This window comes from Lagopus leucura, unplaced genomic scaffold (assembly GCF_019238085.1).
Source record: "Lagopus leucura isolate 7727_CA_CO unplaced genomic scaffold, USGS_WTPT01 Super-Scaffold_100004, whole genome shotgun sequence".
NCBI lineage: Eukaryota > Metazoa > Chordata > Aves > Galliformes > Phasianidae > Lagopus > Lagopus leucura.
Window position 1 is genome coordinate 53,059,761 of NW_024962264.1, and position 16,272 is coordinate 53,076,032.

The window sequence follows — 16,272 nt, forward strand, 5'->3', positions numbered from 1 at the left end:
CTTTTTCTATTGACATTTTTTTACAACCCTTTTTGTAAGGTGGTGTTGTTCTGTGCTTTTTTTTTTTTTTAAAAACATTTGTCTTGAAGCTGGTTACTGTCGAGATAGTAACTAAAACTCTACGTAAAGACTTAACAGCCTCATATTTGTGGGCTGTTTTCCACATAGATTTTTTTTTTTTAAACAGGTGATGCAGCATCTGGTAGACAGTATACATAATAATGCCTTAAGTGCATACATAGATTGGCTGGATGTGGATAGGAATCCAAGTATTAATAGTTTGGACTAAAATGAAAGCTGCATACCAGAAAATAATAGAGAATAGTATAGCATAAATCAGCAGATTAAAAGCTTGTAATTAATTTAGAAGTTGCTGTAGAGTTCTGTTGTCTTGCCATGGGATTTCACATATCTAACTTCTCCATAGAGCAAGTGCTACTAATCAAAACAGTGAATTATTCCAACTTACTCTGTTACTGATTTTTACTTTTATTAGTGTGTTTGAAACTAAAATAGTCTATATTTTTGCTTCCAAATAGAGGACATAAAATATGGCGTATTTACTTTGCACCTGCATTTCAGTTTTATTTACTGCATTAGACTTTCTGGTTTGTTACCATGTGATTCAGTGTTATTGTTTGCATTTTTCTGAACTTACATCTAGTATTCAATTCAATATACTTCTGAAATGCAGTGGTTCTTGGGATTTTATGGGATTTAAAAATGAACACACAAAGGTTGTCATCTGTTGGGGACAGATGAGATTAGATTTAAGTTATGAGCAGGCTACTGTAGTCTTGGGGAAAAAATGAATGATTTGTAGTGTTAGCTGCAAAATTAATGCTTCTTCGGCATTAGATTCATTGAAATTTAAACTCTTAAAAATTACATCTTCAGTGTGGCCTCCTTAAACTGCTTTTTTCTCCTGTTCATCTCTGTAAAGTAAGATCTATAACCGCTTTGAATGTATTGCAAATTTGTATTGAAATTGCAAACCTGTAAGAATGTTGACAGACCGCAGATATTATTGTAGCAAGCTTAATTCATGGTCTTCGGTGGTCTGCACTTGGAAAGGGAATGTTAAAACTATTTTTTTTTATTCAGCTCAGAATAAGACCAAATCGGACTTTGGAGAGTGTAACAGTGGGCAGAGATCATCACATCACAGTTTTTATTTCAAGTAGTGTCAGAGGACGGTTTAACCTTCCACCACTACCGCTACCATCACAACTTTGTCTTGGTATTTTCATTCACATGTGCTTCTGTATACCAGTGCTGATAACGATACCATATTGGGAAGATGACTGTACTGGTATGTTCTGTTTAGTAGCAGACTTGTAATAAAGCTAACGCTTGTGTAGACTGTGATAGTGAGTATAGTTCCAGAATTACCTTCTGCTCTTATCCACTGCAGAGGACAGAGGCTTTCTGAGAAAGCAAACTTGCATTTCCAGTGTTCTGTTATATGATACTAGTTCCTGGTAGAGCTATCAGCACTGGGCCTTGAACCAAGATCTATTGAGAATTCCAGTATATATAGGTAACATTGATGGCCTTCAGAATAGAGATTTTGATGCCTACGTTTAATTCTATTAAAATAATCAGGTACTCTGTAGATTTGAAACCCTCTTGTCTTACAGATGTGGTTAGGTGTTGATGTACCAAATCAAGGTAGTAAACAGTCCAAGATGCAGTTGGAGGCCATCCTGCCCTGCCCTATGCTCTGTGAACTGACCTAGCTAGGCCTTGTTCCTCTATCTGTGAATGCGTGACTCATCGATATGGGCGTTTGTGTTGGGCCCATACCAACCTTGTTTAGTCCCACAGTGTTTTGTTCGTCCCACGGAAGCAAAGAAAGCAGCAGATGAAGCCAAGATGAGGTTTGCCCACATTGATGGAGATCATCTGACGCTGCTGAATGTCTACCATGCTTTCAAACAAAGTAAGTGTGTGCCTGTTGTAGCAAAATAACTTCATGTTTTCTATGCGGGCAGCTTTTGTTCCCCAGTTCTGTGGGCAGTTGAGAGACTAGATAGGGCCTTCTTATACTTTTCTATTATGATTATTAACATTTTCTTTTAAGTATGTAAAAGAGCTAATTAAATGCTACTTTCTTTAGGAGAGAGAATCAAAACCTGGTAAAGAGATCATGTTTAAAAAAAGAAAGTCTGGAATCAGGCCAGGCTTTTAAATCAATGTTGGTAACCTTGAACAGGAGGAATCAAGCTTTCCCATAATATTGGAAACTTGTTATCTGATGCTAATCATAGAAAAGCATAATTGTTCAGTAACTTTTCGGGGTGAGCAGCACAGAAAATGTGTAATTTATCCTGGTTGTAAATCTAAAGATGACTTAATCTGGTTGGAAGTAAAAAGTAATGTTTTATGATCTAGCTGTGTTTGTTGTGAATGGATGAAAAAAAGCAACAAAAGTAAAAACTTAGTAGTCGTTTCTGTTGTAGTTTTGATATAGGAATTCTGTGTCAAAACAATTCAAACACTGTTTATCTTGTAATCAAGGGTGTCTTAAAAATTAAACACACCAATGTATGTATTCAGAACTGTCTTAAAAAAAACCAAAAGCTTAAACTTCTAATTAAAACTTGCAGCTGGGAGATACCTATCAATTGGTTCTGTTAATTGTTTAGATAACAGGACCCAAATTGTCTTGAAGGTATCTTGTATGTATGTTCCTGAGCCGATGCTTTCCTGCTCAGGTTAGTCTTCTCTTCCTTAATGAACCCAGCCTTAGATAATTCATCAAAGGAAAATGACTGTTTGATGTCCTTGGCAGTAACTTAATATGTGATGAGGTCAGGGCCTAAATCTCTCAGGGCTACCTGCTGGAGTTGTTCTGTTTCTAAAAATACATGGAACCAAAATGTGGAGAACTTGGGCTGAAAAGTCAAGACCTTTGGAATATAAGAAATACGTGTTTGTCTGCTCCACTTAATATGGGCTGCGTATAAAGCATGAAGCTGCGCTGTCTACTTGAATGTGCAGTTTGAACTTCAGTTTTGCATGATGTAAAGTAGAAAATTGGGTCTTTTGCCTTTTTTTGTAGTTAAAATGCATCCAAATACAGTAAATTTGACACGTTTTGATTTTGATCTGCTGGGAATTTTTTTTAAGACTTAAATTGTACAGTAAAAATAGCTACTTTTTAGTCATTATAACATTTTGCATTAGTAAAGTTCACAACTGCATTGTATAATTCTGGTGTAGAAATACCTTCTGTAGTGAGTTGGGTACATTTTGTCACACGTTTCAATGGTTTTTAAAAGTTGGACAAAATTTGTAGGCTGCTTAACAGTCTCTTTGAAGACCAAGTGGTGTCAGTTTTCAAGGCATTCGTCCACTTGTCTGCCCCTTTTTTTCCTGACAGTTTTACCAAGTCCTTCTGTAAATATTTCACAGAATCATGTATTTTTACATCACAAACATGCTATGTATGTATATAATTATATATATTTTATATATATATTATATATATATATAATTATATATATATTATATATAATTATATATATATATATTTATATACTAGCATACTTTCAAATGTACTGAGTTTAATTATCAGTAGCATTTTTTTGTCAGAAATTGGGGAGCTTTTAAAGCACATAATTAAGTGAGAAAGTATTTCATTTCTGGAAGAGCCTATGCACTTCAGCCTCTTCCTTTTTTTAAAAAAAACAAAATCTGCTGCATGGCTGGATAGATCTGTGGTTCTGCAGTCTTTTTAGCACAGAATTGCATGGGATTAGTCTTCTGTTGGCATTTTACTGTGGAATGGAGTTTTCTCAAATTCAGAATCAGAATAAAAAACACAAGTGTTTGACTTTAAACTTAGGCTGTGAGATGAAGTGCAGAAGCAACTTAAGCTTTCCTTCAATTATTTAACCCTCTCATTTACATAATGCCAATTATGTGAACTTTATAACTTGCTTTGCATTTCTACGACTCTGTTCAAGAGAATTTAAGTTGCTAGGATTGGTTTTGTTGGGCTACTGAGCTATAGCAAATACTAGAATAATGTTACTTGAAGACTAGTACAGGTGGCAGGGGGAGCTGGGTTTCTCAGAGTTAAATGTGTAGTTCTTTAAAGACAGCAATCAAACTGTTTTGTAATATCTCTTACTAGAGCTACCAGAAATAGTAAAAAGAGTAACTTTAAGCATGGAAAGTTCACAGTTGTGTTCCTGATGCTGTATTTTACAAGTTGCTTGCTTTTACTTAAACTACTGTGAGGTGCATTACACTTAGCATTGGACTGGTGTGTTTGTGTACCTCTTCAACAGTTACTCAGCGGCTTCATTGTAAGGGTTTGGTTTATGACCTGTAATTATGTACCACTGTCTTGTCTATGTATTGCATTGTTACAGTTAAAATAATAAAGACTGCAGCGTTTTTTATGTTGAATTGCATTTTATGTTGCAGATTTTGAAGACTCTTTCTAATTGCAATACAGGTGAAATGTGCAAAATTCATTGCTGTGGTATTTCAGCAAAACATCAGTGGTTGTGCATTCACTATGTTGAAGAGTGGGGAAAGACTAATTTTCTTTTGTTTCCTAAATGGAAAACAATATAGACAGGATATCTAATGAAAGAAATCCACGGAATAGGCTAAAGGCTGTTACCACTCACTTTAAAACAAACAAAAAAAAAAGTTACGGGTATCTTTCCCTGTTGTTCATCTGACTGATCAGTCAATTACTTGCTGTTTTATTTACTGATTGGGATTGGATAAAATACTTATTTTTGATTCACGTTTTCTTAATATTGCAGATCATGAGTCGGTTCAGTGGTGCTATGACAACTTCATTAACTACAGGTCCCTGATGTCTGCAGACAACGTACGCCAGCAGCTGTCACGAATCATGGATAGATTTAATTTGCCTCGTAGAAGCACAGACTTTACCAGCCGAGACTATTATATCAATATAAGAAAGGCATTAGTTACTGGGTATTTCATGCAGGTATGTGTGTGTTTTCATAGGGGAAGCAGTTTAGATTCATGTTGCTTTTGCGTTAGCGTGGTTGCTATCACTCATCAAAACTTGAGGAATGTTAGTTAAGTTGTATATGGCTGTCTGTATTACCACCTAGTCTTTGGTAGATTGATTGGTTGTTATTCAGAGTAAAATGTTTAGGCAGACTTTACTTGGTGCAGAAGTTGTAGACAGTCCTGCAAGTTTGGAAAATACAGTTTCTGGCCTGGCCAGTCGGGAGTTGGCAGTGTGAGTACTTACACAGCATTATGAGATCAGTAGTGTGATGCATGCCTTGGTAACGTTGGTGCTAGCTGTCTGAGCTTACCACAAAACTTCTGAGGGTGAATCATCATTATCCAATTGAGTAGGAATTAAATTCCTTAATAGCCAGACTGCTTAATCCAATACTCAGAGCTTAATTAAATCTCTGATACCATGGTAGAGGCTTCACTTTCCTGATGAGCCCACTGTTTGATTGTTGTTTTTATCTGTGGTGTCTTAGTAGAGGCAAGCAAGGATGAATGATAAAGAAGAAAATGGTAGCACATCTTCCCTCTCTGTGGTCCTTTTCTCCATAGGTGGCTCACTGAGGCAATCCCAAAAGCTTGTTGTCTTTGACATCCTTTACCAGATTTAATTGTAAGTGGGCAGAATCACAGGGATTAGAAGGACCCTCTGGATATCATCTAGTTCATCTTGCTGTAAACTATGTTTTGCTGCCTCAAACAAACTGAGCAACCTGAGGAGATTTCTAGAAAGATTTCATAGGAAAAGTGTATTTTACTCCCTCACTCAAAATTATTGAGGCGAGTCAAGACATAGCTGTGGTAGATTTGATGAAGGTGCGTGAAGTCAAAGCCATTTCAACAGTTTAACTCTTTAATCTCCATGACGCTGTGATGTCTGACCTCAGCTCTGAGCTTTCTTTCACGAATTCCATGTTGCTATGAGTAATGTTCAGTAGAAAAAATGTTTATAATCCCTGAAACAGAAAATGTTATTTATCTGCAGCTGAAGGACTTAAAAATTAAGTCTGTGTGCGTGTTGTGCCTTCTGTTTGCAGAGATTCTCTGGCATTCTGGGGGCTCTTGTTGAGAAGAGCTGAGTAGTGAAATGCACACATCAGTTTTATCTGCCTAGTACAGGGCGTGCACTGAATTGGAAGTGTGAGCAGTTGCAAAGTGTGTTCATGTACAGAGGGTAGGCTGTGCAAGCAGAGTAGTAAGGTCTGGGGGCACAAGCTGATTAGCTTGAGTCTTCAAGCTCCTGAGTTTAACAGTATAGTTTGTAATGAGAAGAACAGGAGCAGCTACTGTTCTGATACAATTCTTGACTGCAGTATTTTTTCACCTAATTGCCTGCTGCCCTAAATACAGTCATCAAATTCCTCTTGTTTGGCACTGTAGGAGTATCTGTAGTACTCGAAGCCTGTGTCTGATGTCTGACATGACGTGCCTTCACAATACTTTATTAACTGTTAGAACAAAACCACTTAACTAACAGGAGAGCTGTAAACTTGCCTGCCTTCAGTTGTCTTAGTCACTGATAATTACGGAGTTCACGTTGGTTACTGACCATTTTTCTACCCTTCATATCTCAATACAAACAACTGTGTAGAAGAGCTTCTGGAATGACAGAAGTTGCCAACACGTTAAGTGTATTGTAAAGCTTTTGTGCTGGGTTTCCATTTTCACCATGGTTTTACAAGGGAAAACCTTTTTCTTGGTTCTTTCTAGTAACTGTTTCAATGTGATACATCTGAATACGCAGAGTATACATAAAATAGAGCAGGAGTACTTGGAAAATCTTTTCAGAAGCTACCCATAAAAATAAAATGCATTGGAAATTTAAAATAGTACAACTGAAACTTTGATACTTACAGTATGTTTTGCTTAAAAGTATGTGAAATCAGAGGTGTTAATCATGACAGAAATCCTAGATGTTTTTCATGACTTGGCTTTTTTGAAGTCTTGCATCTGGTATGGTTGTCTTTTTAAGAGCGGGAAATGCCAGTTTGTTAACTAAATTTAAGTGCTTTGGAACAAATATCTTCACATACATCACAGCTCAGAGGTGTGTGTGAGAGAAGTTTGGCTTTCCAAAGGACATTCCAGACCCTGAAGTTACTCAAACATTTGAAATGGAGACCAAAAAAACCCCCAGTTTTTGCTCTCAACGCTGTTCTGCTTGTCTTCAAATTAAGCTCGGAACCTTTTTGGGAAACGTAGCTTAATTAAACGCAGGTTATATCAGGGTCATTACAGAAGATAAAAGTCAATAACCTGTGCTGTACAAGAAATTGGGTGTTGAGGCTGCTCATTAAAATCTCATACTTGCTACTACTGAGGTTTTGGTACTACTTTGTATATATTAAAGTCCGTATGTAATCCTACTCCTACAGTAATTGGTATTAAGATAAAGCTACAGTATCAAGGTGGTCACCAGTACATTTAATGGTATTCACTTTTCCCAAGGGATGCAGAATACAATTTTTAATGGCCTTGGAATCACAGTTGCATGACGTAAGAGCAGAAATTTCAGAAATCCAAGCAACAGCTATTGCTCTTCAGTACATACTATCATTCATTCTTTCAAGAAGAAATATGAGAAACAATCAATTCCGTAAACTGTTGAGACCAAGCTGCCAAAATTAGTAGCCTTTGCTATTGTGCATTCAACTTGGACAGTGTTTGATACGTTTACCTCAGAATACGTGGTTGGGCTGAGTTCTGTAATATGATGGATAACATAAGCACACTTCAAACTTCAGGAGCGGAACGGTGACTCAATTCTTTAAAAAAAAAAAGCTGTGATGACTTTGGAAGCAATATTGGGGAACCTGGAGCTGGAACGTTTTTTTATGGTGGCGTGTTCCATGGCTTCTGTTTGAATTTGTTGGACTGATAGAAAGCACTGTATGTTATCAGCTGGTGGGACTTTTTCAGTCTGCAGAGAAGCCTGGGACAGGAAGAGATGCATGGGCTGCCTTGGATCCTTATGATCTTTTTAGGGTTGTGTTTGTGTAGCATACATTATGTAGTCAATAGTGTTTAACTTCTGACTCCTATTTCCAGCCTCATTTGGAAATGTTCCGTATTAATACGTGGCAAATTCTTCGAGAAACTCTAGGTTCAGATTTGGTCCCGAGTGCCTTCTTCAGCACTGTTTATTGCTGGAAAATGAACCTGTTTGATAGGCATGCTTGGCATGGTTCTGTGGTTACAGTGGAAACCTGATTTTTACTTTTTTGACTCTGAAAAAACATCACTGAATCACAGAATGATTGAGGTTGACGATGATTTTGCTCAACCACCAAAACTGACTTCTGTGAAAACGAAATTGGAAGAGTGTCTCATTCCAGAGCTCGTTTGTTCTATTCCCCCCGCCCCCCATACCTATGTCCTAGCATCCAGAAGCTAGAATCCTTTTGTGGCGAGTTGTTAAGCCTTTCTAGCCAATCTGCTGTTTGAAGTCTGGCAGAGGGCTCCAGGGAAAGCTGATCTTTTCCTTCAGAACTTTTCTTTAACCAAGCAGATGTCTATATACATTTTGCAGAGCAGTACTTGGGTTTTGTTTTCCTAATCTATAGGAACTTTAGCTGTGCTTTTTTCTTTTCTTTGTTTCTAAAGGTGAAATTTTATTTCCTGTAGTTAGTAAGTCAAGAACACATGCCAGCATGACACTGACCAGTCCTTTGCACCTCTCTCCTCTGCTGCCCATATTCGCAGAAAGTGCAGAATTACCAATGTCTTGTTTTTTCCATCCTTCCTGACAATAGGCATCCAGGCTTGTCTTGTGCCATCCTTTCCATGAGACCTCTCTATCAGTTGATTTAAATTTTATTAACTGAATAAAGTAGCAGAAAATAGTTAAAATTCTCTGCCAAATCAACATGTTACACTGACATGTTGAAGGGTAAGAGCTAAGGTAAGAGCTTACATAAAGTAGAGCTTGGATCATGTATCTGTATCGTATCTATGTATCTAGATACCCTCCTTCTCTTGCTTGTAGATATATGATAGGTGAGAGCAAGTCCCTCTTCCTGGTGCTGGGGAGCCACTGTGCTGTATTTCACAGGCACAGAACTGGCTGCATGCCAGGGGTGCAGAGGTGCATAAGCTGTCTGCTGTGTGTGCTCGTTTGCTCACTTACGTCAGCCTTGGTGCTTTCTAGAGCCCGTTCTAAATTCTTTCAGCACAGCAATCCTACAGGATGCTTGCACCTTCAAAGAAGCAGCAGAATTACCTTTGTCATCAATGCTGAAACATCTCTGATCACTCATCCAGGAGTGAGCAGGAAGATGTAGTGGCAGACAGCTGGACCATCACTGCTTCATGTGGAGCCGTCTCTTCACCGTGTGCGTTTTCATTACAACACTGCCATTACTGAACCTGGAATTAGCCATTGTTCTGTCTGCTAACAAGCATACTTAGGAGAAACATCTCAATAGGGTAAATTCTGTGGGCTTGTTACTGTCTCAAAATTGAAATAAATTGTAATAGTATGTTACCACTGAAAGGTGGCTTAATGCTGATATCAGGGTTCTAAGATGACTTTTTTCCTAATTGGAGTTATTCCAGTCTTTTTGCTACTCTAGAAATTTAGAGCTAGCTATGCTTTTCTTTTGCATTTTTATGAATATTCTTAATTAGTTATATCAATCTTTTTACTTCAGAATTGCACAAATAGAACACTTCACTATAAATTATGCAGAAAAGGAAATGGTCGTATGCATTTGAGGAAAAATGTTGCTACTTTTCTGTTTTTAATATGTCTGGGGGTGATCGAGGTGGTAAAGGTAAGCTGTGCTGATTTTTAATTTCAGCAGAACACAGTTTTGTAGAAAAAACTAAAACTGATTGCACTGTCCTTCTGTAGGAGGAGCAGCAGCAGCTAAAACACTCAGATATATTTGTACACATACTTCTGGAAAAAGTGAAATTTATTTTTAAAAACAAAACAAACTGCATAATTCAGCACTCGTGCACTATTGTTGTGCCATGTCTGAAACAGATGAGTTAGTAGTCTGCTCTGGTTTGCAGCTGTACTGCTATTTAATTCTGCAAATTTTGGGTTGAGCTGAATGAAATTAAGCCTGAGTTGCTATGGGCAGTGAGCTGTTAGTTTCCCTTTAAAAGCGCTTGCGTTGGCTCTCCAGACTTGAAAATAAAATAGCTGTATAATGTCCAAAGTCTGGAGTGAGAACAACTGATGAGTATGGAAGTGAATGTCCTCGGTAAGAATGTCATAATATATAACAGAGAGGCACATTGAAAAGAAAACAGCTTGTTGCAAAGCTCATGTGGAATTTGAGGTAACAGTTGGATTAGAAATCCTGTGATTTTAATAAATGTGATTTACCCTTGAGAAGGCAAAAAAAAAAAAAGAAACGTATGAATTAAAACAATTGAAAAACAATGAAGTATACAGTCTGTATCACAGGAAAGTAGCTAATGATTATCAGATTAAAAATGTCTTTTTGCACATCTTTTTAGCTGTTCTGTTCTGCTTAATGTTTTTATGGTATTTTGGTACATATAAATGATGAAATAACTGTGAGGGTCATCTTGAATTTCCAGTGTGGGAAGGTTAATTTTAGTTACCTGTACTTCTAGATTAACTGTTCTTACAGGGAACATCCTTCTAAGGATAAGTGATTGCTTTACCAAATCTTAATGAGCTCAGGTATCAGATCATCTTGGTGAGGCAGACATTCTACCCTTTCGCAGAGTGAGAAGCTTGGTCAGGGAGGTTAATTGATTTTTACCAAGGTCGCAGCAGAAGTATGTTGCTGAACCTACATTTTTCAGCTCTGAAGCTTGTGCTGTACCAAGGCTGTTCTTAGTTTTGGACATGTTAAATTTCCCATTCTAACTGGACTGACGCTTCTTTTTCCAGGCTCACCATAAGGGAATTTATACAATAATAGATGCATCAATAAAATCACTACTGAAACAGTGCATTAGTAAAAGCTTGAAATGATAACACAGCTACTGTAGGATCAGTAAGCAGCAGCTGCAGACAGTGTGCTGGAAGGAGTTTTCTGTGCCAGATCACAACTGATGGTGGTGTTCACAAACCTGTCTGTTAAATATTTCGTTCAATGCTGTTTTTGTTGCTGCTGTACTAATAATTCTTCTTGGTGGTAACTATTTTTATATGTTGCTTGAATGGTATATTAGTATATACATGGAAGGCAATTAGTAGAAACATCTGGCATCCTGATTGTGTACAAAAATCTGAGTGCTTCAAGTGGTCAAGTAATGGGCTAAATTTAGACAAGGTTGAAAGCTGCAATGAAGTATTTTGGATGCAGCGCTACTCGAAGTCGCTTAAGCCCTCCCATGCTAATGAATTGTTCTCTTTTTACTTAGGTGGCACACTTGGAACGAACAGGGCATTACTTAACAGTAAAAGATAACCAAGTGGTACAGTTGCATCCTTCCACTGTTCTCGATCACAAACCAGAGTGGGTGCTTTATAATGAGTTTGTCTTAACAACAAAGAACTACATCCGGACATGTACAGACATCAAACCTGAATGGTAAGCAGTTGTGAATTACTGAGAAGTAGATAGACTTTCCCCCCCCCATTATAGATGGTCTTTTCACTTTTCATGAATCCAATATTATCAAAACAGTTTGGGAAATGGCAATTGTATGGACTAGTGAACTTGTAGATGAGAGGACTAAAGGTTTTGTTTGTGGATACCAGTTTCTGGTTTTTGGGAGTTGTGTGCAAAACTTAGATGCTCAGGCTCTACATGCAGTGGAGGGACCTTTGACTTCAGAGCTTGTTAAGTCAGTTCTGGAGGAGCTGCTTAGGGATGCTACATTTGGGAGTGTGCCAAAGAGATGCTGGTAGGTGCCTCAAGATGTAGAACCTTTCATGGCAGTTTGTGTCTCTAGTTTTTTGTAAGGATCTGAACAGGATTCAGTGCTTTCTTAAAATAAGGAGGAAAGATTTAATATTGGTAGAACCTGCCTTGTCATAATACTGCTAGTCAGTAGGATGCATATCAAGGAATTGAGAGGCCTGTACTCGGTCAGTAATGGAGATCGGAATCTTCTCCCCATCTTTAAGGCTATACCTGATCTGTGAAGTTGTGAGCCTGGGGGAGTATGGGAGTTTTTTCAGCTGTTGAAGTAGTATGTTGCATAGAAAGGCTTTAAAGATTTGTAAGTCAAGTAGCACATGGTATATAGGATGCTTTCTTCTGTAATTCGATACATAACACTGTTTCAAATCCTTCAGCAGAAATCTTTCTAAACAAGCACTGAAAATGCTGAAACAGGAATATAATATTTCTCTTGAGTGGGTTTTTAAGCTTAAACCAGCTAAGAGTTAACTGCTACCTTTGTACAAGCTGCCACTTAGGGTGGGCATAATTGTTTTGGACTTAAGCACAGGATTGAAATTTAAGTGTGTACTCTTTCATTAACCTCAGAAATGCAAGGTGGGGGGAAAAAATAAAAGGAAAGTATTTGTTTCAGTCAGTTGTAGAATTTGTATAGGATGCATCTTAAAGCCCGGAGTATTAGTAATCAATTTTTCCTTTCTTGACAGGCTGGTGAAAATTGCCCCTCAATACTATGACATGAGCAATTTTCCACAGTGTGAAGCAAAGAGGCAGTTGGATCGCATCATTGCCAAACTTCAGTCCAAGGAATACTCGCAGTACTGAATTCATGCTTTGAACTGAAGTTATTCAGAGGACAGCTTTAAAAGATGAATGGATTCAAAGTTCAAGTTGTGCTCTTCACTTTGGTTCAATAATGGCCTTTTATTTGAAAGCTTTTTAATTTTTCTTTACAGTAAATATTCCATTCTGATTTCATAAATTAAACATTTATGCCTCCCTTTTGTGTTGACACTGTAGCTCATACTGGAAAAGCTGATCAATGTTTTGCAGTTTATTGAAAGTAGTTCTATATATAACAATGTTATAAGCATTTCTTTAGAAATGGTTGAAAATGCTTCTAAAAATGTGATTATCGACCATGGTATGCATGATCGTTGTAATTGTTGACATTCCTTTTAGAAGTTGTGAAATGTTACAACTTGTGCTTATGTAGACACAACCTTCAGCTTCAGTACGAAGGTACTGACTTCAATAAAGTCTATTTATACTAATTTTGTGCCCACAGTATGTCAGTATTTCAGTTATTTTGATGGAAATGTGAGAACCCACTTAGTCTCTCATTGAAGTGTTTTATTGACATGGCGGTAGTATAATACTAAAAAGCACAGATGCTTGAGCAGCAGAATGATGGTGGCATCAGTATACTACACGAAGTCTTAATTTCTTGCAAACTGCTTTAAGTTATGTAGAGGATTCTTTAAAAAGTGGTTATTTTGCATATCTGCAAATTTCTTTGGAGAATGCTTTCTTGAACCGTTCCCAGATGTTTCCAGGGCAGAACTGTGGTTTTATGTCCTGTAAGGTGGAGGTGTGTGGCAGTTGGAACTCACCGACCTACCAGGCGGTCTTCAGATACCATTTCAGATTAACAAAAATAATGCCATAAGCCACTCTACAGTCAAATTTAACTTCAGTATTGTCATTTTGTACTGCTATTTAGCGAAATACGACTTGACAGCATTTTCAAGATAGGAAGGTAATTTCATGGGGAATTTTACTTATTAAGATTTAATACTTGGTTAGATTGAGGGGTTTTTTTTTTTTTTCTTCTCCAGAATAATACATTTGAGATTGAGTTCTTCCAGCAAAGAGAGGCTGGAGCTGCTCTTGCCAGAACAGGTTACCCTGAAGTGGGAGTTGTGGTCACTTCCAGCATGAGTTTTTTGTCTTGCTTTTAAGGCGTCTTTTGCCTGGAGATTTGGCAACCAATCTCAGTTATGCTACTGGAAGACTGATCTTAAGCCACAGGTGTACCCTGTGTAGATTGCAGGTTAAACATTTGGCTATAAGAATCTTGGAATCAAGTGATTTCAGGATTGTCTTTCAATTCTAACTTTTAAAAAATGCATTTTGGTGGAGAGTAAGTAGAGAAGCTGTGAAAACTCCTTAGCAATGAGAACAGTATCATAAAGAGAAGCATGTCTGAAGGTAAAGTTGATTGAATTTATAATGCAGTGGGACTTGTGAGTCTTCCCCAAGCTGAGTAACAAAGTGAGGGAGCAGAGGATTTCCCCCACTAGAGGAATGCTGAAATTGGTCTGGTGTCATTCATGGGCTTCCCTGCTCCATGAAATAACTGAGGAGATGGACTGACCATTTATAAAATACTGAACCCAAAATTGTGTTCTCTAATTACAGTTAAGAGTTCTTGAATTAATGACAGATGGTCTGAACAACTAAAGCTTGGATTTCAGAACTGTTCCCCCAAAACATTACTTCATAAAGTTCTGCTCTAGAGTAATTCTCAAGTTCAGCACATGGTGTTCATAATACCCTTGTCCTTCTTCAGGGGGAGGGAAATGTGGAATGCTGAAAAATGGCTGCCCTCGGGTAAGAATTTCTCTAGTATTTCTGTGCAGCCTTCAGCTAAATGGTGTAGAACCACCTTCTGTGAAACTTTTCCTGGGTATGGCAAGGCCCACGAACAGAGCCAGTTCTCAGCATGAAATCCCTCGAGGACCCCAGAACCAGCTGGCATGGATTGCAGCAGATTTGGTACTTGAGCTGGGGAGCAGATGGGTATGGCTGTGAGTGGAACTTGACACTGGAGAAACTTGGGCTTTCTGTTCTTTTTCCTTTTTAAATTGTCATACCCACAAACTTGGCTTGTTTGTGAGGATGACAGTCAACCTGGGATCTTTAATTCCTGTGCATCCTTGCTATCAGGAATGCAAATACTACTGGCCAGATTAATGTCCTCTGACAGCTGTGCAGCCCTGCCATCCTCCAATTAAGTCAGTGACACCTGTGCAATCCACCTGAAGGCTCTGGGGTGCACCAATGTCATTGGCTTAATTGGAAGGCTGTCTGGTTTCACAGCTGTCACTGGGGACTGAAGAGGCCAAATTCTCTCTTTCCTCTTGGCAGTTGGAATGCATGCGATGGGAATCAGCTTGGCTGTTGAAACCTCACTGGAGTCTGTGGCTAGCAGTTTGAGAAGATGCTGAAGCACAAGCATCTTGGGAATCTGGTGAACTTGACACGTGCATGACTTTGTGTATGTCATCATGATTCCTTGGGAACACTTCTCAGTGAAGAACCGCCACTCAGAACGTTTACAATACTTGAGTTTAGGGCTGAAGTGTTTTTCTCTTATGGGATTACGTATGTTAACATGGACAGTGGGATGGCAGTAGGGCTGGAGTGGGAAAGGTCATGGTCCTACTGTGGACACCGTGCAGCCAGGTTTTACTGTAATACACTGATGTGTGGTTAGTTTGTTAAACAACAGAGTAGTCAAGGATTTAGGGCAGTAACAGGTAGACAAGCTTAAATGGCTGGATTGAGTGCAAACCTCACTTAGCAGTAGGTTTAGAGTCCTGTAGTACGTGGGAAGAGGATAACTAATCAGTAGCCTTCTGTGAAAGAGTAATAAAAGGTACAATGGGATTTGCCAGATGGGTCCTAATGGAAAAGTGTCTGGAGCTCTCAGCTGCAGTTATGTGAGGCATACAGTGGTTACGTGCAGAATAACTTGATTTTGAGTATGGGCTGTTATTCCTAAGCATTTTGAAAGCGGGAGCTTCATTCCTTTTTTTCCTTATGGAGAAGCTGTCGTTAACAGTGGGCTTAAAAACAAAAGGAGACTAAAGAGAGAGATCTAATTGGTCTGCTTTATCTGTAAGGGTGTGAAAGGCACTGTGTACTTCATGGCGTAGTTGAAAGAAATTGCAGTAAGTACTCAACGTAACTGACTTTGGCTGTTTAGATTGCAGTAAATACGAAAAAAAGTTGGAGTTCTCAGAATGGAGGAGCTGGCTAATGGCAGATGGAATTTAAGGCTCCCACGCACTTTTTGCGAAGTACCACTGTTAACTGAAATAACTTGAATGTTTTATTCCCTTCAAATTTTCTTAAGTGGTAGCAGCACCCAGAAATGTTTGCTTTCTGTTTTGGATCAGGGCAGGTGCTAGGAAGTGTCTGTGAATGACAGTGAAATGCTCTGTGCTGTGGCTCTTTCTGCTGGCTGACAGTGTGGGGGATTCTGAGTAAAGTACGTTCCAGTTCCAAATGCACCTGACCAGCCTTAGCCATCTGCTGTTCTGTTGTGATCCCTGCCTTACTGATGTCTTATAAACTGCTTCAGAGAGTTCAGAATACGAGCTAGGGGGTGTCAGTGTGTTTCAGTGTACTGCAG

General features: G+C 38.4%; 1 protein-coding gene across 1 annotated transcript in view; it reads left to right on the forward strand.

Moving 5' to 3' along the window:
- The window catches only part of DHX15 (DEAH-box helicase 15), a 40,868-nt gene extending 27,742 nt beyond the window's left edge, over positions 1–13,126 (forward strand). The window contains exons 11-14 of the mRNA XM_042870494.1: positions 1,820–1,942; positions 4,788–4,978; positions 11,368–11,537; positions 12,560–13,126. Of these exons, the coding sequence (XP_042726428.1) occupies positions 1,820–1,942; positions 4,788–4,978; positions 11,368–11,537; positions 12,560–12,677 (602 nt within the window). The 3' untranslated portion in view covers positions 12,678–13,126. The remainder of the gene's footprint in view (positions 1–1,819; positions 1,943–4,787; positions 4,979–11,367; positions 11,538–12,559) is intronic.
- The last annotated feature ends 3,146 nt before the right edge of the window (positions 13,127–16,272 follow it).